The 27,699-nt window shown below is 35.0% G+C and overlaps 1 protein-coding gene across 4 annotated transcripts; it reads right to left on the bottom strand.

The window, feature by feature from the left end:
• LOC106081427 (lipid storage droplets surface-binding protein 2) lies at nt 1-27,699 on the bottom strand. Of its 4 annotated transcripts, XM_013243363.2 has the most exons (5): nt 27,196-27,699; nt 10,971-11,408; nt 5,682-5,744; nt 1,486-1,652; nt 1,042-1,359 (listed from the first exon to the last, which is right to left on the bottom strand). In XM_013243363.2, the coding sequence occupies exons 1-5, from the start codon at nt 27,365-27,367 to the stop codon at nt 1,216-1,218; spliced, it is 984 nt and encodes a 327-aa protein (XP_013098817.1). In that variant the 5' UTR covers nt 27,368-27,699; the 3' UTR covers nt 1,042-1,215. The 4 variants fall into 4 exon arrangements, with proteins under 4 accessions (XP_013098818.1, XP_013098820.1, XP_013098817.1 ...); XM_013243364.2 differs by lacking the exon at nt 1,486-1,652 and having other exon boundaries at nt 1-1,359; nt 27,196-27,692; XM_013243365.2 differs by lacking the exon at nt 5,682-5,744 and having other exon boundaries at nt 27,196-27,696.

Raw genomic sequence — 27,699 nt, 5'->3', positions numbered from 1 at the left:
CTCTTTTTCATTATAAATATATTTTTGTTCAGTATATTTCACTTAATAATATTGTTGAATATTAAAGAATTCATTCACTTAATTTTATATACTTGTAAATACATAGTTATATATTGTAATGTATAGATAACCTTTTAATACATGACCTCAAGTCATGTCTACATACAAATGTTTATTATTTACACTATTCGACAAGAATCACTCTTTGTTTTTCCTCTCAAGAATGTAAAGCTAGAAGCTGGGCCTTGTATAAGTGGTGTCAATCTTTAAAACAATGAAAAAAAATTTTCCTATGGTAAAAAAAAAAATTTTTGTTCCAGCTGCTAAACTTTTCGCAAAATATGTGGTTCGATTAGTGTTTCATTTCAATTAATTCACGCTTTTCAGAGCTCTCCTTTATAATTAATCCTAGATGCTAAACAAAATTAGAACTCATCTCTAAATTCTAAAATAATTATAAATACATATCTTACTATATCTATATATATATATATATGTATGCGTGTGGATGTATGCATTTCTACGATAGTTCTAATGATATTACTTCAATATTAAAGCTTAATAATGACAAATATTTCACTTGATTGCTCAATCAAATTAGGTTTGTGCAGTTTTAAAAACTGCTAGAGAAGGGGGTTGAGATGAACATGCACGGATTACTTCTTAAAGTTTTCATTTCGACATCTTTCAATCCAAAAATAAAAAAAAAAACTAATTATTAAATATTTACAATTTACAATATCAAGACAGACTTCGTACTCGTTCTCTTACAATTCATAGCATAGCGCTATTATGCAAGGACCTTTACGAATGTCTACATTCACATCCGTACTCACAATCTCTCAATCGATATATTATTTAAAAATGACTTTATCTATTTTAAAAATACCAAAAGAGTGAAGTTAAAAGTGGCTCCTCTCCTTCTCCTTGTTCATCTCAACTCGGGCCATAGAAAATAATAAAATGCATTTAAACAAAAAAAAAAACCTTTTTTTTTTAAATATATAACAAAAAATCATAAAAAGAAAATATAGATGTAGCTTGATTTAAGGAGAAATTTTACTCGAAAGACTATTTATTTCTGCGCTTTAGCCGTTGTTGACGCCGCCGAGGAGGAGGAGCCATCTGTCAAGGTGGATTGTTCGATATTTGTGCCCATGGAGGAATTAATGAAATTGATGTATTGATGCAACTTCAAGGCTGCAATCAGGGAGCTCAGATAGTCGTTAACATTGCCTTTTTGGACTTTTTGGATTTGTCGGGAGACATTTCTATAGACGCGACGGGATATCTTATTCTTGAGTCTTCCCACTGTCTGGACGGTGTGTAGTACGGGGTCCTCGCTGGCGGGAACTGGCACTGCAAATAGAAACCGAAAGATAAAAGATTATAGCTACTTGTTTACAACAACACAAAAGGAGAAAAATAACAATTATTTTAAATTAAAAAAATAATTTGGCTCTTTCTAAATACTCATAGGCTTACCATGAAATCATTGATTTGCCTATCGATTAGATTGATTATTTCGGGATTTTCTCTAACATAGTGGACAATTTCGGTTATAATTTTCAGGGACATTGAGAGAAATACTGTGGATGCAGCTACTAAGAATCTAGTGTCAATTTCTATATCATGGTTAACAATTTCTTCAACTAAAACGAAAAGCAAAACAGAAAAGAAGAAGGGAAGAAGAAGAAGAAAAAGAAAATTCTAAGTATTATTGACGAAACAGTTACACAAGATCAAGAAAATCAAGGAGAGGAAGGGAGAACACAAGATTGGTTAAAAAGGTCAATACACAACAGATCAAGTGGTCATATGACTAGCTGGCCTAAAAAAAAATAATTATAAAAAAAAAACAAGTAAGAGCGTGCTAAGTTCGGACGGGCCGAATCTTATATACTCTCCACCATGGATCGCATTTATCGAGTTCTATGCGCGGTATCTTCTTTTAGGCAAACAAAGAATATTGAATAAGAACTGTTATGCTATTAAAGCTATATCAAGTTATAGTCCAGTTCGGACCATAAATGAATTTATAGTCCGATTCGGATCATAAATAAATGCTGAACATTGTAAAAGTCATTGTGAAATATTTCAGTTCTCCAGTTCAAAATCGGGAGATAGGTTTATATGGTAAGGTATTGATCGATTCAGACCATATTAGACACGTATGTTGAAGGTCATAAGAGGAGCCGTTGTACAAAATTTCTGCCAAATCGGATGACAATTGCGCCCTCTAGAGGCACAAGAATTCAAGATCCCAGATCGGTTTATATGGCAGGTATATCAGATTATGCACAGATTTGCGCAGTTGTTGAAAGTGATACCAAAACCCCACGTGCAAAATTTCAGTCAAATCGGAAGAGAATTACGCCCCTCTAGAGGCTCAAGAGGTCAAGACCCAAGATCGGTTTATATGGCAGCTATATCAAAACATGGACCATTTTGGCCCATTTACAATCCCAACCGACCTGCACTAATAAAAAGTATTTGTGCAAAATTTCAAGCGGTTAGCTTTACTCCTTCGAAAGTTAGTGTGCTTTCAACAAACAGACGGACGGACATGGCTACATCGATTTAAAATGACATGACGATCAAGAATATATATACTTTATGTGGTCTCAGACGCATATTTCGAGGTGTTATAAACAGAAAGACGAAAGTAGTCCTATGGTGGAGGATATAAAAACAAATTCAGCCATATTTAGTAAAAAGTAGCCGTTTATATTGTATTTCAAAAAAAAAAAACTATCTTAAATTTATTTATCTCCAAAAATTGCTATGAATTTTGGACAATATTATAAAGAAGTAAAAATGTTCTAAATTTAGCCAAGCCGAATTTTGGGAAACCACCACCATGGATTCTGCTAAGAATGTGCGCAAATGAACCGTACATGACATGGTTGTTGACAGTCATAACAGGGCATTGGGTGCCACATTACAACCACATAGGATAATAATTGCAACTTTTTGGGGCCCAATATGTCAAATCCCGAAATCGGTTTATATGGGAGTTATATCAGGTTATAGACCAATCCGACTGTACTTGGAACGGCGGTTGCAAGTCGTAACAAAACACTACTTGCAAAGTTTCAGTCAAATCAGATCATTGCGCATTTCAGGGGCCCAATAAGTCAAATCGAAAATCGGTTTATATAAGAGCTATATTAGGTTATAGACAGATTTGGACCATACTTGGTACGGTTGTTGGAAATCGTAACATAACTCTACTTCAGTCAAATCGGATAATAACTGCAGCTTCTAGAGGCCTAATATGTCATATCGGTAGGTCGGTTTATATGGGGGTTGTATCCAAACCTGACCCACATCAAAAAGAAATATCTGTTAAAAATTTCAAGTGGCTACCCTCATTCGTTCATATGGGGAGCTGCGACTGCGAAGTTCCTTAAAAATTGCAATAAAGTAATTAGCGTCCAAGTCCAAGGCGTCAATTATACCCAAATCAACAAGGAAAGCCCTGAATGTTGACAACTATAACTTTAAAAAAGTCTGAGACTTTAGCAACAAATAACATCAAAAGAAGAATAAATTCAGCTGCATGTCCCACTTTGAACTGAAAAAGAAATTCCGGAACGACTGTACATGCTGCTGAACCATCTTTCGTTCACGGAAGGAGTAATAGGCTATATAGTATTTTTATATTGGAAGGGGAGCGCTCTCTCCCTCTTAACGCAAATGCACCACCCAAAATGCAAAGTGGACCTTTCAGCTCAATATGAAACTCAAATGTAAGGTATTTTAAAGAAGAATACGAAGCATGTACTGAAATATGGGATCAAGTCTCAGAGGGATAGTCCCGGCTCAAAACCCACTCCACAAACCCGCCCATACGGACATGCAGACCTTTCGGGACAGTATGGAGCACAAATTATAAGTAATTGGGAATAGAAAACGTATGTGATATCAAAATTTGACATCTAAGTATCATTTAGTATTGCCCCTTAAGTAGAAATGTATTATGATAGAGGTAATATGGTACTCATTTGAGGTATTCGGGTGTTGAGTAAAAAATCAGCTTTCATAACATGGGACCTCCGTCACACCCTGCCAAAAACCCCTAAAAGGACTCAGAAAGAACTGCCAAAATGGACACTTAGGTTGACCCGCACAATATGGAACTCAAGTGGTCTTTGGAAGAGGAATACCAATCTAAAAATAATATTAGGGAGCAAATGTCTGAGGACCACCAAAAATACCTAAATGGTTATGGAGACCAAAAAGGACAATATGGGACTTAAAGGAAAGTATGTTGAAAGTAAAGGACTCTTTCAAATCTGATATTTCAATTTGGGGACAAGTTTCGCACTGCTACAACAATCACTACGATTTTGTTATTAGCACGAAAATCCAGACTACGATTTTTTTCGAGGCTACTTTTTCGCATTTAGAGCGTACAACAAGCCGATTACTGGTTTTGGTGTATGTCCATAGGTTCTATCTAACCTAAAAAATTAAAAAAAAAATTGTTTCCCTTCAATTTTGTAAAACTTTATAACATTTTTGATTTTGGACTCTTTTCAGTTTTAACATGTTTTAAAGAAAAGTAAGCCACATTCAAGAGAGTTATAGGGTGGCTTTTGAACTAATGATTTCTTAAGCGCAGACTTCTTTGATGCCTTGATATGTGCTCAGCCATCTTCAATGATAAAAGATTTGCGTTAAATAGAAATCTATTGAGAATTTTAATCGAGAGTATGGACTAGGGTTAAGTGAACCTAACCTAACCATGAGCTAAGTCAAAGTAAATTGAAGTGGAAGCAAAATGAACAGGAATGTTGAGCCAGTTCATAAAATCAAAATCCTTTCTCTGAAAGGTGTGCCGCTTTATACAACTTAAACATAGTCGTAAGGTCCAATATTCGCACAAAGGTGACCCAGAGGTTACCACATTTCGACGAGAACATAAAAAAGTTCTGCCGTGGCTTCTTCTCACTTACATTGCCGGCGAAGTTTGTGAGGTATTCGTCATGGTAGATTTCTCTATGAAGTGGTGTCACCAAGCGGCACACCGTTCGCACTCAAAAAAGGCGGTGCTTTATTATTGAGCTCAAGTTTTGAATCGGACTGCACTCTTTTTTTGCCATTAACTGTAGCCCAGAGGTCAACGAGCCCGCCTATAACGCTGAATGCCTGGGTTCGAGTCCTGGCGAGAACTTCAGAACAAATTTCCAACGGGGGTTATCCCTCCTAATGCTGGCGATATTTCTGAGGTACTATGCCATGTAAAAACTTCTACCCAAAGAGGTATCGCACTGGGGCATTTCGTTCGGACTCGGCTTTACAGAGTAGATCAATCCATCATGAAGCTTAAACTTTAATTGCACAACCCACCTGTTCCATAATGGAAAGTTTATGGGAAAATTTGCAATCTTGCACTCTTTTTTTTTAGTACAGAATGTATGTCTAATAACAGTTATTGGACGTATTAGTCAAAATTTATTTAACGAAAACTTAGGTTTTTTGAAAAACTCCCTTGTTTACAATCTACATTAGGTTATTTAAAACAAAATTTAGAAAAAGCCAGTAAGTAGAACAAAACATAACAATTCTAAAAACAAATCATGCATATTTGTTAATTAGTTTTCAGTTTAATTTCCGTTGAAATCTCAATGGGAAAAAAACCAACAACAACAATAAAGAATTGAGTGATAACTTACTGTCATTATCACCGGCGTGATTGCCATTATGACCATTATGTGTGACAGGAAACTTTTTATAATCTGAGAATTAAATAAAATAAAGTATGATGATATGATAAAAATAATTTGCAATTTCTAATTTTTTATTATTGAACATTAGCAGAAAAACAAAATGTTTACGAATTATTTATTTTTCAACTTTGAATCACTCAAAAAAAAAGCAACACAGCCATAGATAACAGAATAGAAAACAAAAGTCATTAAAAAGATTAGAGGTAAAGGCAGAAAACTCATATGACCCATTTTGGTATTTTCTATGATTTGTTTTATTTGTAAAGAAAACTAAAAATTTGTTCTTCAACAGAGAATGTTCAAATAAGCTGCAAAGTAAATAAAATAAAAATAAAAACTTGGCACAAATCTTGAAAACATTCGAGATTCCCCTCCCATGACAATTAATTTCTTGCTGTTCATCATGTATTGTGCCAAACAGCAATTCGTGTGAGTACAGAACACAAAGTTCATTGTGTTTAACAGTAACACGCTATGCCAAGTGACGTAATTGGACAATAGACGCATTTTTCTACGAATTGAGGGGGTATATTGGTTGTTTGGGAAACTAATCAAACAATATACATACATACGAAGCTTCTAGCTTATAAATTACATTTTCGCTGTGTGAAAATATATCATCATCACCATAGTCATTATTGTCACGTTGGGGTATTTGGCTCTCAAAATTGCGAATGAGAGACCAAGACATAGTCTATCTTCGGGCATATACTCTCTTTGGCCAAAAATTTCAGTTCTATAGCTTCATTGTACATATTTGCTGGTAGTAATTTATTCACATTATAGATTAACTAATTTAAATACCATTTGGTATTAATTCAATACCAGACGAAGGGAACTATTTGGAATTGACGGTTCTACACCGAACGAAAAATTGATACCATCGGTATTGATAGTTAAGTAATACCAAAACAAGTAAAAAGGCGTTAAGTTCGGCCGGGCCGAACTTTGGATACCCACCACCTCGGGTATATATGCATACCACCTTTCATCAAAATCCGGTGAAAATTGCATACCTTATGTCCCATAGCAGTTATAACGAAATATGTTCCGATTTGGACCAAATGCTAATAAGTACAAGTCATTGTTCAATTGTGTATAACCAAATATTGATCTTTTTAGTGGCTAACTTAACTCTCTGTCCCAAATTTCGGCAACATCGGGCAATAAATGCGCCTTTTATGGGCCCGAAACATTAAATCGGGAGATCGGTCTATATGGCAGCTATATCCAAATCTGATCCGATCATGGTCAAATTGAAGAAAGATATCGAAGGGCCTAAGACCCTAAATCGGAGGACCTGTCTGTATGGCAGCTATATCCAAATCTAGACCCATCTCCGCCAAATTGACGAAGGATATCGAAGGGCCTAACACAACTCCCTGTCCCAAATTTCAGCAAAATCGGATTATATATGTGGCTTTTATTGGCCTAAGACCCTAAATCGGCGAATCGGTCTATATGGCAGCTATATCAAGATATAGTCCGATATAGCCCATCTTCGAACTTAACCTGCTTATGGAAAAAAAGAACCTGTGCAAAGTTTCAGCTCAATATCTCTAATTTTAAAGACTGTAGAGTGATTTCAACAGACAGACGGACGGACATGGCTAGATCGTCTTAGATTTTTATGCTGAACAAGAATATATATTCTTTATAGGGTCGGAAATGGATATTTTGATGTGTTGCAAACCGAACGACAAAATGAATATACCCCCATCCTTCGGTGGTGGGTATAACAATACCGTATGGTATGGATGGCGTTAAGCATTATAAATACAAAACGGTATTGTTTTGATAAATTCACGGTGTTGCTTTACTATCAATTCCAATGATACCTTAGGGTATCAATTTTTCTTTCGGTGTACATTTATAGTCATGCCATCGCGGCAAACGTTTTGTTTAGTTCTGTACTTAAAATGTTGCCGTCATAATAACATGTTTGGTTTTAATTTCATAAAATGTAATTTAAGATGATTTTTGTGGCGTTTTTAGTGATAGAAATAAATATACGAAACTCCAAGCAAGATATCTATGAGTATCATAAAACTTGATAAAGTATCTGACGTGATGAAAGATAATAAAATAACAGTTCTAGGAATCTATGCATATGGAATAAAATGCTGAACAAAACTAATCGAGGTTGATAAAGTTTTAACATTTTTTGTTATTTTAATATACAAAAAACAAAAAAACAAAATTTATTTCTAATTGAATTTGTTGCAATGTATTATGAAGTGAAATGCTCCAGTGACAACCAGATTGGTATTAAAAAAACTCGGTTTGGTACTAAAGCCAATAGCAGTTGGGTATTAAAAGTAAAACCCAATCCCATGGCAGCCGGTTATACGTTCCGGGTTGACCCGGATTCATAGGCAAGGGCTGACGACTCAGTGTACAACGCACTCCAACAACAACAGAAGTAATACCAATTGATAAATAAATTAATGCCAAAAGTGGTTATAGTTTTATATTTTATCCCTACCAGCCGGTATCGGAATAAGAACGTTTGCTATTAATTTTTCTATTACATAGTTTAAAAACCTGAATTTCAAAAGTCAAAATTAGATAATAATAAATAAATAAATTTTTACTCATTATTACATTGGGCATTGGAAGAAAAACTCTATCACATAAAAATTTCATTTTGTAAAGTTTGTTTTTTAGAGCTATATCTAAGTCTGAACTGAAGTTTTTAATATTCTTCATCTCTAAGCCCTTAAAGACATTTGTTTCGATTTTCATCATGATTGGTAGCTTTCATGAGTTGATCTCTATGTTAAATACAAAATACCCCACTGTGCAATGTTTCATACCAGTGGGAAAGATTAAACCTTGGGACTTGGTGTGCGAATAAATAAATTGGAAGGTTTGTTTTATGAAAAATATCGCGTAATAAATTTATCTTATCGAAAAGTTTGAAGAAGTATACATTTTTCGTTTGTGCCAATTTCGTGGTAGTAATCATCACGCGAATATGATTGGCAAATGATTTAAGGTTTCCAAAACACCAAAAATGACAAATAAGCCAAAATGGGGGTTCGCTCAATGAAGTGGTGACATCGTTGTGTATGTTATTGTGCTCAATCATACATAAGCTCTTATATGATAATTATTTGCGAAGAGCTTTTTCATGTGGTCTCTTGTTAAGTTTCCACAAATGATGAAAAAGCGGTCGAAAAGACATGCAATACGACATTTTACTGCAGTATAATGCTTAAAGGCCAAAGTTTAGGTTTCGAGCGTCGCCTTGCAAAAATGCAACTCTGCACACAAATTCTACAAAAGCGGTAGTGTTTCTACTCGCCAAAATTAAAAATTGTTTAACTTTTGCGGGTTGCTTTTTTTTAAATTTTTATGCAAAGTTGCATCTTACAACGTTTAGACATGTTTAGGTCTTAAGAGATATAAGTACTTGATCCAATAGTTAAAGAAGATTTTTATTTTTGGTTTACTCGATCCATTCATCTCTCATGTTTTTGAAATATATGGCGAAATATAACATTCGATAAAGGTTAAATGAAAATTACATTCAAGACAGTTTGGCTTGAGAACTCAAAACCCTTTTGGGGACTTGCTCTAGTCTAGTCTGGTCTAGTGCTTTCATCCCCATTTGGAATTTTCCATGACCCATATCATTACCCTGAAATTGTTTCACAGTTTTATTAATGGGTCTATTCTATTTAAATCTGGTTTTTGCAAACAAAAGTGATTCGGATTGGATTGGAATTTTCGAAAACCGCAATTTTGCCCATGAACATTCCATTAAAGAACAGCGGGATAGTTTTTATTATATCAAAGAGTATGTTACTGTCCGATTCTAGTTCTAGCTCAATGATATATAGCAATTCACAAATTTTTGCAGTTTTTACTATCAAATCTCTTTGGTGTAAAAAGTCATATCAAGGGATTGGTTTATTTGGGAATTATAACTATTGATTGACCTATCTTAAGCCATCCCATGGCAGCTGGTTGTACGTACCGGATGAACTCGATTGGTTCCTTCATCGGCAAGGGCTGCCGACTCAGTGTACAACACACTACTACAACAACAACAACCTATCTTCCATTAAATCAAATAAAAATGTAAGCATTTAGGAGTTTGATAAGTCATATCTGAGGACTGGTTTATATGGGACTTAAATGCAAATATGAATCGATACTGTCGAAACCACATAACTATAACACGTTTAAGTGAAAAATTGCGTTAAAGTGAAACTTGATGGAAAGAATCATTAATTTTTTGTTATTCAATGCACTTAAATACGCTTATGTAAAAAAAGCTTTTACACGCCAAATACCGTTTTCATATAAAACTGAAATCGCATAAGGGAAAAGTTATTTCTCTGGGAAACGATCAGAAATTTTTAACATTTCAGTCGTCAATTACATTCGTAAAAACACATCATACATCACTTATGATCGTCTCTGACTGACTTTTAAAGATTCTTATTAGGCATTGCTCTTTTTCAACTGAAGTTAAATAATTAGTACACTAACGTGAAAATTCGCTTGCACTTATACTTATATAGCTTAGCTGGAAAATAATTTCACTTATCCGAATTACGCCAAATAGAAAAATTACGAAATTGAGGTATTTTCAGGGTTTCACATGTCCGGTTTCGATTGTATTTGAAATTGACCTCATCAAGAAGAAGTGTAAAATTTCAGAAGCAAAACTTTATTCGGTCAATGGCTTTCTTAGTACAATCGAAACTGCATTACTTTAATGCGGTATAGTGAAGATATCATCCATGGTATTATTTGGTATTATTCAATAGCCTTGATATCTGCTTAACTGCAAATTACGGATAGCGAAGTAAATTAGACGCATTTTAAGCACTTCAAGTATCCGATTTCGGATGCACGTAATAAGGAAAAGAGGATGATGAAGTTAATATAACCCCATTCTACAATGGTGGTGGTTAAAAAATTTACTCCAAAAGCTTAAGTATAAATTACATAAATTTTATTTATGCAAATTCACTTAACTGCAGACGAATTTCACCTATCCGAACAATGCTCAACTGTAAATTACGAATAGTGAAGTAAAATAGACCCATTTTTAGCTCCTTAAGTATCCTATTTCGGCTGCACTTAATAATACCAACAGAACGACGAAATTAATATAACCCCATTCTACAATGGTGGTGGTTAGAAAATTCACTCCAACAAGGACCCAAATCTAAGCTGTAATCTTCTTTTCATCTAAACACATGTTTCATTAGTACTCACCATTATCTTCTTCTACATCTGATTCCGATTTGGGAAAATAATATTCCAATAAACGTTCTGCTAATGCGGTTGTTGTGTCCACACCATTCACAGCCAAACTACCGTATTGTGTGGCCAAAACTTCATTGGCCTTTTGCCAGGCTAAGTCCTTCAATGAGGATGCTTTTTGCTGACCTGCAGTCTTGAATTTAACCACACGATCAATATGTGGTTGAACAACATCGATAACTTTGTTTTTGGCTTGATTATAGATTTCTTGAGGTGTGTCTTTGATAATGGGTGCCTTGACTTCCAGTTTGTCAATTCCCTTGACTAGGGTCTGATCCACGTATTGAATGGGGCGATCCAAACGGCTTACTATGGGTGCAGCGGTGGTAACAGCACGCGATACACAGTCTTCGGCCGCGCTCAGCGCCCAATTGAAGACACGATTCTTTCCTAAAAAAGAGAAATGCAAAACATATAAATTTTTTGTTTCGAAAATCCTCAATTGAACTGTTTAGTCATATTTTATAATCATGTACATATGTGTCTAGCAACCCACTTGTTGCTAGTACTTGACCCTCTTTTGAAAGCATTTATAATTAAGAAATAGCTTTATTAGTCAGTCAGTAAATGTACGATAAAAACCCATAACTGGTTTTGCCATAAAGTTCAATTTGAATTATAGCCAAAGTTGCAATTCACAGTACTATTTGTATCAATAAATCTATGTTTCCTGCTATAAAAGTTATAATGGCAATAAAAAAAATATCTCAATAGGTATACAGGTTATCAAGAATTCTTAGAAAGATTCCGTTCATTATCAATGATAACACAATGGTATACTCAAAATATATGTACATAATTGTTAAGACATGTCTATGAACTAATAATCACCTTTAGTAAGTGTGATTATTCTAGATAGGAGTTTCAAATCTTAAATTTGAAATAATTGTTGCAACCTATTAAATGTGGAAAGTATTCAGGTGAAGTAAAATGCATGGATTGCTATAAGAAGATTTAAAGTCTTTTTAAATGTGTTGTTTTTATTTGGATTGGCTATAACTGGCTGAAAATCATAAGCGGCTATTATTGGCGAAGTCAAACACCTCAAAGTGAACAAAATGTTTGTTTAAATCGTTATAATGATACTGATAGCGTTGTCAAACACCATTGTGGTGGTTCAAAAAAAGACTACAGCTAGACTTGAAATGGAGTGAAGGTTCGAATTTCACGAGATTCACTCCTTTGTGGCAATCAAATTGCTATAGATCGGAAAATATTCCGTAAAATGATACAATATATGTAGAAAAACAAGCCTAAGATAAAGCGTTACAAGTTCCAAAAGACAAATGATCTTACGGCAAAGCAAAAAGGTTAGACTTGAAAGAGCAAAGAAGTTGCTGCGTACATGGTGAATTTCCAAACATCATGTTCTCTGACGAGAAAAATTTCCCCATTGAGCAATTCATAAACTGTCAAAATTCTCGTGTTTACTTAAACGAAAGCACGTAAGAAAATTTGAGGGTAATAAATAAGCCAGGAAGAACTTGAACCGGGAGATCGGTCTACGGGGATATACCCGTAAACTGGAAAAATATCGACGGCATGGATGGATATTTTTAATTTTTTTGCTAAATTTGACAAAAATAAATGATTCGACACTGAATGTATCCCAATAGATACATTGCGCCTTAGAGGGTACAATTTTTATCCGATTAGGCTAAAATTTTGTACAATGATTTCTCCCATGACTTTCTGTATTAAATTTGTTTTTATTCGGTCTGTGCATTGATATTGCTTCTATATAATTCGATCTCCTGATTTTTTCTTCTTATTTTCGTGTGAAATATAGGTGAAGGGAAATTAACGATAGTATCTATACTACCGATATTTATTATAAGAAATCTCGATAATACCGAATGTTGCGTTTATCGGTAGTTTGCCAGCTCTACGTTAAAGAGCAAAACCCTCCTCACTGTGTCAATTTTCAGCAATATATGGCCCTAATACCTCAAATATGGGAATAGATCAATATGAGTGCTATATTCAAAAATATCATTAGCTTGCTGCCAAATTTCAGCAAGGTAATAAATGTGACTTTTGTTGACCTTAAATCAAGATTGGGAGATCAGTCTATATGGAAGCTGTATAGAAATATTAACCGATTGTCACCACTCATTGTGCTTATTGGTGTATATGGCAGCAACATCCTAATAAAGTTCGATCTAAAATATATTCGGTACGCATATCGAGAGACTTAATACAACTCACAGTGCCAAATTTCAGCGAAATCGGGCTAATTCGGGAGATTGGTCTATATAAGGCCTATATCAAGATATGGTTCGACATACCCCATCTTCGAACTTAAACTGTCAATGGACAAAAGAAGTATCGGTACAAGGATTCTGCTCAATATCTCTATTTTTGAAGATTGTAAAAAGATTTCCACAGATAAACGGACAGACATGGCCAGATCGTCTTAGATTTTTACGACGACCAAGAATATACAGGGTTTCTTCAGAGACGCTACAAACGTAGACCGATAGGGACAGCAAACGACGCCATATTTTTTGCCGCACTTTCGACATTTCTCTCCAGTAAGGTTTGCCATTTCATGATGGAAAGATATACGAGCCAACAGCGAGTCGAAATCAATAAAATTTACTTCCGAAATTCGAAGTCAGTGGCCTCAATGTTAGGAGCGCTACGTCCAAATTATGGTCTACCAGATAAACTATAGAGCGTCTAGTGGAAAAATTTTAATCCACAGGCACTGTACAAAATGTTCCCGTGCCAGTGGGAAAAAGAAGAGCCCGTTGTGTCGAGAATATTGATGACGCGGAGGCTTCAGTTGAAGAAAGCCCAAATTTGTCTCTCACACGTCGTTTTCAAGCATTGGACACCTCTGTGACGTCGTTGTGGCGAATTTTGCTAAAAAATTTTGGCCTACATCCTTATAAGATCAAAATGACGCAAGAAATGAAGCCGCATGACCACCAGAAATGTCGTATGTTCGTGAATTGGGCTGAGCAATAACTCGAAAATTATAAGCCTCGGTCGTGCGATTTGACGCCCTTAGACTATTTCCTGTGGAGCTACGCAAAGTCTATTGTCGACGCAAGATAAGTTTAACAGGAAGGAACATCTGTCAAAATCAGTATTAAGTGCAATTCTGATTTCGGGTTTGCTGCCAGTTCGCGGCATTTTTCGTTGTTTGTGTGTGACATGGTTCATAACAATAATGCGCACACACACAACAAAAACTCGTTGCACTTGGCGAGAAAAAAGTGTACTCAGCTGTTTGCTGTACACTACCTGGGTTACTATATCTTGGGTCTATGCCAACAAGCCAGCGAAAATTGATGAACTTTGTATGAATATCGAACGCGAAAATGCAGCAGTAACGGTCGATTTATGCTTGGTAACCATCGATATTTGGGTTCAGCGTCTGGCCATGCGTGGCTATGCAAAAGAAATCCAGTTCCGCATTTAAAGGTATCGAACGAACTTTCAGAGGTAAAAAATTTCATTGATATCCACAACCGTTTTTTTTTATTTAAACTTTTGCTGCGCTTTTATTGAAAACCCCGATAAAAACTTTAAAGATTCAGAAACGAATATTTGAATGTGTTACAAACGGAATGACATAAAGAATATACTCCCAATCCTGGTGGTGGGTATTAAATATATGCCAGTATGGATACTCTGAAGAAGTTCATTATAATGCAATGGGCCAAAATACCGGCAGAAAACATTCGTGCAACTCGTTTTTAGCTCAGAGCAACATTCAAAGCAAAAGTAAATGGATTCTGAATTTAAGAGTTCGCCCTAGCCCAAACTGCCACCGTTTCTACATTGCCTTAACCTAATTTAAGCCCAGCAATCCCACATCATGCCACTGAAGCCTAAAATACTCACTTTGATAACATTTGCTGCATTGTTGACAAGAATTACCTAGATTCGTCCGTTTTGTACCTTCAAAACTTTCTTGACCAGATGCCTTAAAATGTCTTTTTGAATTTTAAAATCATTATGCATATATTATCAGCACCCATATTTTATACTAAATTCTGTGGTTTTGTTTCTCTAAAGTACAAAGTCCCTTAATAATCTCCACCATACAAGTATTTTTATCAACAAAAACCCAAAAAAGTAATGAAAAACAAAACGATAATTCAATTCATTGTTTATACAAACAATGACTGCAAAATTCATTATTACTCTGGTTGATAATTAGAAAAAAAACGAAATGGACAAAATATTCTGGAAGTCTGTTTGTTTAGTATGGTAGAGATTGTGGTACATACTCGAAAAAAGTCCACCATAAAATTTGCTACAATATAGGTATGTCCAAGTATACATACGTATGGTATGATTTCTTTGCGAATAAAGAAATTGTTGGAAAAAATTAAAAAAAAAAAAAACAATAAATTATATGCAAAATAATCAACGCTTATGAATACACCATATTAGATTATTATATTAAGCAAATTTTATTCCCAAGTGCTTAAAAACAAAGTTCTGGTGCGATGAATACTGAATACTTGGCTTAACATTCCCTTCGAGGGTTTCTAATTGGCTGCTTTGTATTTTTAACTTATTATTAGTATTCGGTTACTTGAAACTATTTCTAATTGATACACATTCTTAATGTTGGAATCAATTACGTTGATTCATCATTTAGTATACTCGAGCATGTATGTATGGATGGTTGAATGTGGGTATATAGAAGTTGTAAATCTTTATGTTTTATTTGCAATGCCTGGCAGTTGATAAAATATATAAGTAATTATTTTTTATTTGCTAAATGCGCATTTAATATACATATCGGTACTCACACAGTGGGGTGAAATTTCACTACGATCGCATTCCGTAGGACTGTATTTAAATGAAAGTCAACAACTGTGAGTTGTATACATATATGTCTGTTCTACGGTAAACTATTAGGTGTATGTACTTGTGATTTCCCTATTTGTTTCTATATAACAATAACAATTCTGTTGGGAAAATGTGATGATATTTAACACTTTTAAGACTATGACTGACCTTGAATGTCTGAGATCAAAGTGCAGCAGATACAAAATTATGGAGTCTCCTGCATAAGAAAGAGTTGCATGTAGATTTTTATTAAATTTGAATTCATGTATTCACATTGACTAACTAACCTTCAACTGATCAAGTTTGAAAATGGCATTGGGGGAAAAACAAGTAAAAAGGCATTAAGTTCGGCCAGGTCATACTTCGGATATCCACCAACTCATTTACATATATATTGACCACCTTATGTCATAATCCTATGAAAATTGTATCATTTATGAATCCATAACAGCTATTTCAAAATATGGTCCGTCGAGGGGTATAATACAATTCACCTGTCTATGCAAATTGCAAATTTTCCCATGAGCATTCCATCGAGGAACTGAGACAAACTTCTCACAAATCAATGAGTGCTGTCCGATTCAATTTTAAGCTCCTTTTTATAGCCGAGTCCGAACGGCGTGCCGTAGAGCGAAACCTCTTTAGGGAGAAGCATTTACATGGCAAAGTACCTCACAAATGTCGCTGCAAATTTTTCTGATGTTCCTGCCAGGATTTGAGCCCATGCGTTCAGCGTCATAGGCGGACTTGCTAACCTCTGCGCTACAGTGGCCTCCAATAAACTGGTCTATATGGTAGCTATATCTAAATATAGTCAGATTTCAATCATCTCAGGCTACAATATGTAAAGGTCTAATGAATAATCATTCGGGCCCAAGAACATAAATCGGGAGATTTGTTTATATGGCAGCTATATACAAATATTGCCCGATCAGAACCATATAAAACGCCGTTGCCGAAAAGCCTAAAATAGCTCACTGTGCAGCTATATAGCAGCTGTATCCAAATATAGACCGATCTGTGTCATATTGAATACAGATATCAAAGAGCTCGTTGTGCCAAATTTCAGCGAAATCGCCGATGGAGAACTCCATCGAGTCAATCCGGTACGTACAACCGGCTACCATGGGATTGTATGGAATGGTATGGAACGAATAGATAAGTGTACACCCATCCTATGGTGGTTGTATATGATAGGTAAGAGTAACTGTTCTTTACATACTCACTCAGACAGTTTTAAGCCCATTGTGATACCACAATAGCGACAGACCAAGGCCTCTGGTGAAAATCGAAACCACGACCCCCGCTCTGGCAATCCAAGCACGATACCAACACGGCTAACGGGGCGTCTTTGCTGATGGTTACAAAAATTGTCAACTATTTCCTGATGAAACGTCATAAAATCGTCACATCTAAAATCTCACTCATTAATCTCGCTTTCACGATATTCAATTGGGAAACCTAGAGGTCGTTTCTCAATCGAAAATCTTGAAATGCTTGGTTTGCTTGGCTTTTGACAAAAGACAACATGTAAATGAACTATTCTCTAAAGATTAAATTTGAATGAAAATTTCCCTAACGACAAAACATCAACGAAAATTTCTCTAAAGGCAAAATTTTAATGAAATTTTCTCTAAAGAATTTTTTTTTGCTAAATTCGTTACAATGATGTAAAATCCTTACTTACAAACCTGACCACAATACCTGTAAGTCACTGCGAAATTAGAAACTGGAGCGCTTTTTCTACAGTGCACTAATCTCAAAGCAAAGTTTTATCCTAGTCTACAAGAAATTCCTAGTGAAATCGAATTGATGATCTTTGGAACAATGGATTTCGAACACTGCCTGCTGTGTAATATGATATTGAGTATTAAGTCTGTCATCGTCAAGGTTTAACTGCTTGTTGCTAATACTTGCTGGTATTATTTCATACAGCATATTGGCAAACATTTTTAATACCATATGGTATTAATTCGATGCCAGACGAAAGAGACTATTACCACTTTTATAGTGTTGTTATCGCAACAAAAGTTTTGTTTAGGTTTGTACTTTACCTTCGCAGGTCCAAAGGTTTTTTTGTACGTCGTGGTCCAAAACTCACCCAAGTGGGTCAACCATACAATTTGGAGGAAATCGTCATATTTATTCCAAAATTTCATACTTGTGGAAAGAAAAACTGAAGAAGACAGCATAATAAAACCTACCCTCTCCAATTACTTCCCCCCTTTAGTAGGTTTTCTTAAGAAGTTAAACTATCACAAGTCAACCAATTTTTTCACTGAGAAAGTTTCTGCGTGAGTTTGGCAAAGGCACGTACTTAGCTATATGGGAACACATTCTTCATCCCACAAGTACAAATTAACTGTATATATTACCGGAGTTATTATTTTATGGATCGTAACTCAAAAAACAAATATTTTGTAGAAAATTGGAATCCCACCCGGGTGGGTTTTGTACCTCGACATACAAAATACGAAAAAAGTTAAAAAATAATATTTACGGAAAATGAAACTTAGCGTTTAGATATCATTTTCTTGTAGAGAAAACAAATTTAGCCACTGAGTTCAAAGCGAATTTTGATTTGATAAAAATTCGCTGAGTTATTGATGTTTGAAAATCGAAGATCACACCCGGGCTGGTGAATACCAAAATAATAGCGTATGGTATGTATGATGTAAGGCGTTATAGGTACCATACGGAGCGTTTTGATATTAATTCACAGTGTGGCTTACTATCAATACCACTGATACCATACGGTATCAATTTTTCTTTCGGTGTATGGGTTCATAAATGAAGTTTATTTCATCGCATTTAGGCAAAAAAACCGGGTAGAATGATGACGAGAATGGAATTGAAATAATATTGATTGGGTTCTAAAACCAATGACAGTTTGTTATTGAAAGCGAAAGAGAAATTAAGAAAAGTCTTAAATTAATTTAACAAATCTTTATATACTTCTCTGGCAGACTTATTTTTAAACTTGATTACTGCTTTGTTCTGTAAACTTACAAAAATTTAAATGAATTGAAAAATGTATGAAAAAAAACCTGTTTGTTATTATATGTAATACCAAAAAATACTTAACATTTGATAGATACCAGGCGGCCTTGTTTTGATACTCTGAAGAGTTGCTTGACTATCAATACTGTATGGTATTGAAATAAGCATATAGGTATCCATTTTTCTATCAGTGCAAACTACTCCTTGAGCTTAATTTAAAGTATAGCAAAAAATATTTCTAGAATAAAAAAATATAATTTCTATTGTTTAGAGACTCAATATGTTTTTTTTTTTTGAAAAATACACCAAAAACCACTTTCACTTAAGAGCAAATTTTCTATTTTTAACAAAAACCAGTCGAACCAAAAAAAAATTTTTTTTTGCAATTAACCGGTTCGTTAATTTTTAGATTCTAGAAGCGAGTTTTACGTACTCTTTTCCTTGACATTTCTACTGATAATTTGTTTTATAGCCACAATTCTGCGAAAGAAGAAGAAAAAAAAAATACAGTTTTATTAATAAATTTAATCTGCTGCTACACATACCAAGCAAGCAGATATCGTTGTATTTGTCATCATTATCGAATGAGGTGTTTATGCAAATGCGTTTGGACTTTGTTCAGATATTTAAAAAGCACACCGATGCCACTTGAATAAGCATTTGGGTGCTTTTTTTTATTTTATTGTCTTGTTTATATAACTGGGAATAATCGTAAACATTTTACTTATAATCCACGGCACGAAAACAGATGTGACAGTTAATCTGCATGTGAATGTAGGGTTCTACATATTGCCATTCTTGCTTTCTCGGTTTGTCTAAAACTTTTGGTGGCTAGAGGCTAGTTCAATAATGAAAGTCTATAAATCAAACCCATGACGTAGATATGCTTTTCAAGGCATATTTAATGCTTCCATTCGAGCAATCTATGATAGCGACAAAATAATTATTTATGAGTTGAAGACATATGTAAATGGAAAAACTTATATTCAAGCTAAGGTCAATTAAAAGAAAAGAACTTCCTACACCGAAGAAATTTTTTGTTAGACATGGCAAGAACTTGTGGAATGAATGCAATTTGAATAGTAATTACAATTCAAAAGAGTTAAACCTGAATTTATTCGATTATTTTAATACTGTAGCCAACATACATGTGCTACTCTTTTGTCTCAAAATTAAAAATGCAAAAATGCAGGCATTAGATTGTTTAGCAGATTGATAGCTCTGAAGAAAATATTAGATAAAAAACCAGTAAGAATTTCACCCTTTAGGGACTGAAGAAGTAAAATAGGGAGATCGGTTTATAGGGGAGCTGTATTAGGCTATAAACCGATTAAGACCATATTCGAGACGTATGTTAAAAGTCATGGGAGAAGCCGTTGTACAGAATTTCAGCCAAATCTGATAATAATTGCGCCCTTTAGAGGCTCAAGAAGTCAACATCCCAGATCGGTGTGTATGGCAACTATATCAGGTTATTGACTGATTTGAACCATACTTAGCACAGTTGTTTAAAATCATAACAAAACACCTCATGCTAAATTTCAGTTAAATCGGATAATAATTGCGTCCTTTAGTGGCTCAAGAAATCAAGACCCCAGATGGGTTTATATGGCAGTTATACCAGGATATGCACCGCTTTGAACCATACTTAGTATAATCTGTTGAAAGTCATAACAAAACACGTCATGCAATATTTCAGCCAAATCGGATAGGAATTGCTCCCTCTAGAGGCTCAAGAAATCAAGATCTCAAATCGGTTCGTATGGCAGCTATATCAGGTTATGTAGCGATTTGAGCCATACTAAGCACAGTTATTGGAAGTTATACCAAAACACTACGTGCAAAATTTCAGTCAAATCGGACGAGAATTGCACCCTCTAGAGGCTCAAGAAGACCTAAGATTGGTTCATATGGCATCTATGTCAAAACATGGAACGATTTAAACCATACTTAGCGCAGTAGTTGGAAGTGATATCAAAACACCACGTGCAAAGTTTCAGTCAAATCAGACGAGAATTTCGCCCCCTAGACGCTCAAGAAGTCAAAACATATCAAAACATGGACCCATTTGGTCCATTTACAATCCCAACCGACCTACACAAACAAAAAGTATTTGTGCAAAATTTCAAGCGGCTAGCTAAACTCCTTCGAAAGTTAGCGCGCTTTCGACAGACAGACGGACGGACATGGCTAGATCGACTTAAAATGACATGACGATGAAGAACATATGTACTTTATGGGGTCTCAGACGCATATTTCGAGGTGTTACAAACAGAATGACGAAATTAGTATACCCCCATCCTACGGTGAAGGGTGTAAAAATATAATTGAAATTTAACTACTAACTTAATTATCATAGGAAAATAACTATTCTACACCTGATAATCAAAATCTGTTGACACAACAATGACTCAATGTACCTTCATACTATTCAACAATAACTAACTACGTAAAAACCACACCCGATTTTGTTTTTGTTTTCTCATGCAAGCCTGTGTTGTGGCAAAACTAAGTTCATTGGAAAGCCAAACACAGCCTACCCAAGCAAATTCTATTCTTCCCATACGTAATAGTAGTTGCTGTAATAAATATTTCACAATTTTCTCACAAGTCACCGAGCCTTTTTTAAGCTTTTCCTTTATATTCTCTCAAAACTAATTGAAAACAATTAAATTTAATTGAAATTTAAATTACCAACAATATGTCAAACGTATGCATGTATCTGTGGGCCGCATGTATTGTTGTGCCTTGGAAGAAAAGGTCAATTTACAAGGGGGCGAAAACAATCAATCGAACACCCAGATTTCAATGAAACCCCAAAGATTCGCAATTGATTGAGTTCGAATGGAGGTAGAGCAAAAGTATAGCATGTATTGACAATGTTCAATGATCATCAATATCGAAAGACAAGAAGAAGAAGTTGAAGCAAAATAAGAGTCGATTTTTGATTGATACTAATAAAAAAAAAAATGCAAATTATTATATTTTAGCCGAAATTGTTTTAAATTACTAAAGAAAAGAGAAATATGTATGCGATTTGAACAATTGCCTAAAGGCTTGGCGAAAATTGACCCCAAATTCCTAATGGCTGTAATAAATGTTGTGTCTTACTTCATGTACAATTTTGGGGTCATTTTCTCACAAATTTTGGAATATTGTGAAATATGAGGTTATACATATACGAGGACTCGCTAATAGATGATTATATTAGTCACAAAAACAAAAAGTGGAAAAGCCCTGTGAACTTTTGCCATCCTCAATGGCGAGTATTGTCAAAATAAAAAAAAACTGGTGATCGTTTTTCGCATCCTTATTTAGTGAATCCTGATACTATACCCATCTACAATAAGAAACTACTGCATGGTTATTTTATACATAAACGCATTAAAATCAATTGAGTTGTGTCAAAGACCGTAAATCGGAAGATCGACATATATATAGAGTAGCCATATCCAAATATGATCTGATCTAGACAATATTCGGGGAGAATGTGTTGCGGTTTAATGCAGCTTGCTCAACAAAATGAGGGAATAAATACGCTATTTATGGGTGAAAGACGTTCCATCTGGAGAAAAGTCTACATGAGGCCTATACCCAAAAAATCCACCGATCTAAACCATACTCGACACGAACGACGAAGGGCTGAACAAAGCCCATTTTGGTAAATTTCCTCGAAACCGGGCAATAACTGCAGCTTTTGGGAGCCTAAATCCCTATATCGGGGGATCGGTCTATATGAGGGTTATATTAGGTTATAGACCAATATGGCCCATACTCAGCACAGTTGTCGATGATCTTAATACAAATCGAAGGGCGCTCCGGTAGCCGACTTGGTAGTGTGCTTTGATTACCAGTGCAGGGGGTCGTGGGTTCGATTCTCGCCACAAGCCTTGATCTGTCGCTACTGTGGCATCACAATGGACTTAAAATTGTCTAAGTGAGTATGTAAGGGACTGCCACTCTTACCAAACCTAACCTAATACAAATCGTTGTGCCAAATTTCATTGAAATCGGGTAATAAATGTGGCCTTAATGCGCCTAAGACTTTTATTCGGAAATCGATCTATAAGGGGGCTATATTAAAATATAGACCGACTTGAACCATATTCGCCAGAGATATCGGAGGTCTTATAAATGGGGTTTTTATGAGCCTAAGGCCCTATATCGAAAGATCCCTCTATATGGAGACTCCATTAAAATATAGTCCGATATAGCCCCACTTCGAACTTAACCTGTCCATGGACAAAAAAGAAACTGTGCAAAGTTTTAGCTGAATATGTTCATATTTAAAAACTGTAGCTTGATTTCAACAGACAGATAGATGGACCTGTGGACGGTCATGGCTGGATCGTCTTGGGTTAGGTTGAAAAGAGGGTGCAGATATTAATCCGCCCCATGGCACTATGAACATACACATAAGCCAGTAATCGTCTTGTTATGCGCTCTAAATACTAAAAATGTACCCTCGAAAAAGAAAATCTAAGTTAGGAATTCCGCGCTACTTAGTTGGTTCATGTCTGGTACTGTGTCTCCACCAAAGTGCCGATTTCTGTTAGACGCGTCTTAGTTATTATATCATATACATATATATATATATATATATGTATATTATTATAACGTTGTCATTCCGTTCGTAACACCACGAAATATTAATTTGAGACTCTATAAGTATATACATATATTCTCGATCATCCTGACATTCTGAGTCAATCTAGCCATATCTGCCCATCCGAAATCACAAAAGCGGTCGAACGAATAAAGATATCCCCTTGAAATTTTGCAAAAATACTTCTTATCGATGTAGGTTGTTGGTATTGCAAATGGGCAATGTCGGTTCATGCTTGGATATAGACCGATACAAACCGATCCCCTATTTTGACTTCTTTAGCCCCTAGAGGCATGAATTTGGCTGAAATTGGGCACTAGGACTTCTTCGTGACGACAATGAGCTGAAACAATGTATAAATTGATACGAGTTCCCAAGGCGCCGCTGTAACCGAGTAGATAACGTGCGCTAACTAAATTTTCGCTTAATACTTGTGTTATGACTTCTAATATCCGTGCCAGGTATGATCGAATCGGTTTTGAAACTGATATAGACCCCATATAAACCTGAGCCTGGATTTGACTTTTTGAGCCCTTAGAATTGCCATCTGATTTAGCTGAAATTTGTCACAACGACTTCTTTTCTGACTTTCTACATCCGTGCCAAGTATGATCCGAATCGGTCTATGCACCGATTCCCAAGTTTGACTTCTTGAGCCCATGGATGGCTCAATTTTCACCTGATTTGGCTGAAATTTGACAAAAGGACTTCTGCTATGACTTTCAGCAGGCGTACCCAGTATGATTCGAATCAGTCTATACACTAGTACAAGCCTCCTCAAATATTGATACTGCGATATGACTTCTGAGACCCTATTAGCCGCAATCAATTCTCGATTTAAATGGGCGGAATCCAAGATTCGGCACGTCCGAACTTAGCAAGTTTTTACTTGTTTTGTTTTATTTATCCCTCAAGTATCACTTGTTGCTTAATGGAATGTTCATGGGGAATTTAGTAGCGTTTAGTTAGAATGTAGCGCAGAGGTTAGCCTCTTCGCTTATGACGCTGAACGCAGGGTTCGAATCCTGGCGAGACCATCAGAAAACATTTTAGCGGTGGTTTTCCCCGTCCTGATGCTGGCAACATTTGTGAGGTACTATGCCATGTAAAACTTCTCTCCAAACAGGTGTCACACTGCGCCACGCCATTCGGACTCGGCTATAAAATGGAGACACCTAAACTCGAATCGGACTGCATTCATTGATATGTGAGGAGTTTGCCCCTGTTCCTTCCATTAAGAAGCATGGCAACATTTGCATTTCTTTAGTTTTAATAACAAATTTAAAAAAAAAAAATCAAGAAATGTTTTATAAAAAAATCTTATCTATGAAAAAGCATTCAAGGAAGCTTCTATGCACCTATTTGTAAAAATTGCTTTGTCATGATATATTTCTCTGACAATTTTTAAACAAATTTTAAAAAAAATTTCAATGACATTTTGAATTGTAAAATAATATCTGATTCAATTAAAACTATGATTAAATTTTTTTATTTTCAATTTTATTTTTAATTTTAATTTTTTTTTTGTTTAACGAGGTCTACGTATATACTAAACGAGGTCTATAATAATAATGCAATATTATATACCACAGTACTATTTGGTTGTTTTCAGAATTTATGGCAAAAAAGGTTATCGAGCAAAATAAATTGGAAATAATTCCTAAAGATTTACGAACTTATTCACAAAACTTAATGAAGCTTTAAAATAGGTTTATTTGATAGACCTGCCAAATAAACCTTTTTTCAAACCTATATTAAGTTTTGTGAATACCGGTATTAGATTTTATGTCTTAATTGAAAAGTACATATCGATGACTTAATGTAAAAAATGGCCTAACTCGATTTTTTGTTACTTTACAGGAGAGGGAAAAAACTTTTCATAGGCATTTTTTGAAATCTCTATAACACCGTTATTTGCAGTTGTCTGCCTGAAATATTAAGGCAAGGTGCATCCGACATGTGTCTCTCAGAATTACCTTAAAACGCCATTTTGGTAAAATTTGAGGTAGGTACTTTTTACATTAAACCATCGAAATGTATATTTGAGTAACTTGAAGGTTGCTCAAAATCCAATGTTTCGTAAAGATGCTATTACACGACATGTGCTTTACATATGTGCTGTCACTTTTTGTACCGAAAAGACCTTCCTTATATTCCTTTACTCCTTACGAACAGAGCACACACCAATCGGCATGTATTCCCATATGTATTGTACTTTTTCTTACAGACATGTGTCTACATGTATGTTCTATGAAGTAAAATTTCGCTTTGATCGAAAGAATAATATGTTTATTCCAAAATCTATGTTTTTTAAATGAGAACACTTATCGTGTAATACCTCCTTAATAGGGGAACAATTTTACTAAAGTTCTTAGGTCTATATTAGTACTCACAAAATACAAATTGTTTAAAGTTTCCAGTATTTTACTGGATTTCCTATTGGAGTCAGCCGAATGGATTAACTGTATTTTTTGACAATCCAATATGCATTTATGGAGTAAACCTAGATCCCAAAAACTTTATTCTACATCTTTGAAGGCGACAAATTTCCTCCGTCTGTGGAACTAATAGTTGAAAATTGTAAGGAGTTATTCCATATTGATCAGTATACCTACTTAACAATGGGTCAGGTTCCTTCCCTGGTATCTATAAACAAAACTATAACACTATATCCGTTATATATATATATATATATAATTTTATTCTATTTTAATTTTTGAAGATTAAGTTTTGGATGATCTGATGATTATAGGTTAGTTACACCAATTTTTGGGTCCTTTAAAAAATTATTTAGGTAAATGTGTTTTCTTTCAAACTTTATTAAAATGAAAACCTTTTCGAACGCCTGCAAATACAAATTCATATAATCAATTTCTGAAGGCTTTGATTTTTTTCTAAATTATATTTAAGCTAAATTAAACAAAAATCAAAGCCTGATTATCTGAATTTGTATTATAGTTCTCATTTTATATGTAATGCACCGAAATAATATTTAAGGTTAGGTGTAATAACGGAAATACCAAAGCGTTTCTTCAAATGGACTTTGCACCGTTCGCTTTTAAATCAGCGTTCATTGGTTAACCGTTATAAAAAAAAACAGTAACAACAATGTAATAACATATTTTCTACATTTGGACGAGTTGAAGAAGAGAAAATAAAGGAAATCTAGTCGAAGAAGCTCTACTTTTTGTGCTTATTGTCGGTGAGTAGTTCAAAAATCGATTGGCTGTCTGTGATTTTTGCTAGATTTTTTGTTGCATTACCACTAGGCTACTGGGCTACTATTCCTCTCCGCACAAACAATCGAAATTACCGTTACTTTGCATTACCAATACACCTTGTGACAGTTTTCGCAAATATTATTTTACATAATACATATAAATATATATGTATGTATATATATTATGTAGAAATGTATATGCATAATTGCAGTATGTATATATATAACAACCGCTGTTTGTGCAAAACATTTGGAATCTCTCAAGGTTTGCCTATGGCTCTCCGTATAAGTCAATGCGAGTGCAATAGAAAATACACAAGAGAGTTCATTGAACTTCGGCTTACATCGTTCGTCATTGCCGTTGTCTTTGCACCGACATTACGGCATACATACACACTAATGTTAATATACATGAGCATATTGAGGTCGCTCCGTATATAGCTGATAGACGCGCAACAATGTTTTTAAGTCGTTTTAGGTTTTTTCCATATAAAAAATGCATTACATAGAGCGACAGAGACTCTTACTCAACTTACCTTTGACTTTGCCATAAACATCTTGTGATTTATCCCAGGCAGCTCCAACTACAGGCAATTTGATAATGCGTTCCAGCGATTCTAGATGTGGCAAAAGGTTTTGGGTATCTTTTGTTTCGACCATGGCGGTGGTGCCATTTCCGGTTGCTGTTTTATTTTCAACACTTTCCATTTTATTTGCAATTTTTTTCCAAGGGTTTATCAGTTATAAAAATAACTTATTGAGCTTTAGTTTTTTTTTGCTAACTAAAATCAAATTGTTCACTTTAATTTTTTTAGTTTTAAAAACTGATTTTTTTTATTCACAAGCCTAAGACGACGGTTTTGCTTCTTTTTAGAGGTTATAAATGTTGCTTTGTTACAAAAGGGGGGATAAAAACACCGTTTAAGACGATCGTTCACTACAAACGGGTATATGGTCTCTGCAGCGCGTGCACTTTGCTTCTGACTTGCTGTAGAACTGGTTCCTCGGATATTATATGAAAACTGAAGTGACTTGCGCTC

Source organism: Stomoxys calcitrans, chromosome 4 (assembly GCF_963082655.1).
Source record: "Stomoxys calcitrans chromosome 4, idStoCalc2.1, whole genome shotgun sequence".
NCBI lineage: Eukaryota > Metazoa > Arthropoda > Insecta > Diptera > Muscidae > Stomoxys > Stomoxys calcitrans.
Note: the sequence above shows the minus strand (reverse complement) of the source record. Positions and strands in the feature narration are given on the sequence as shown.

Coding starts and splice junctions, on each gene's coding strand:
- LOC106081427 (XM_013243363.2), bottom strand. CDS start 27,367: ATGGAAAGTGTTGAAAATAAAACAGCAACCGGAAATGGCACCACCGCC. Junction 11,409..27,195: donor TGTTTATGGCAAAGTCAAAG/GTAAGTTGAGTA, acceptor TCTCTTTTTTAG/GAAAGAATCGTGTCTTCAAT. Junction 1,360..1,485: donor GGCAAATCAATGATTTCATG/GTAAGCCTATGA, acceptor TTCTATTTGCAG/TGCCAGTTCCCGCCAGCGAG.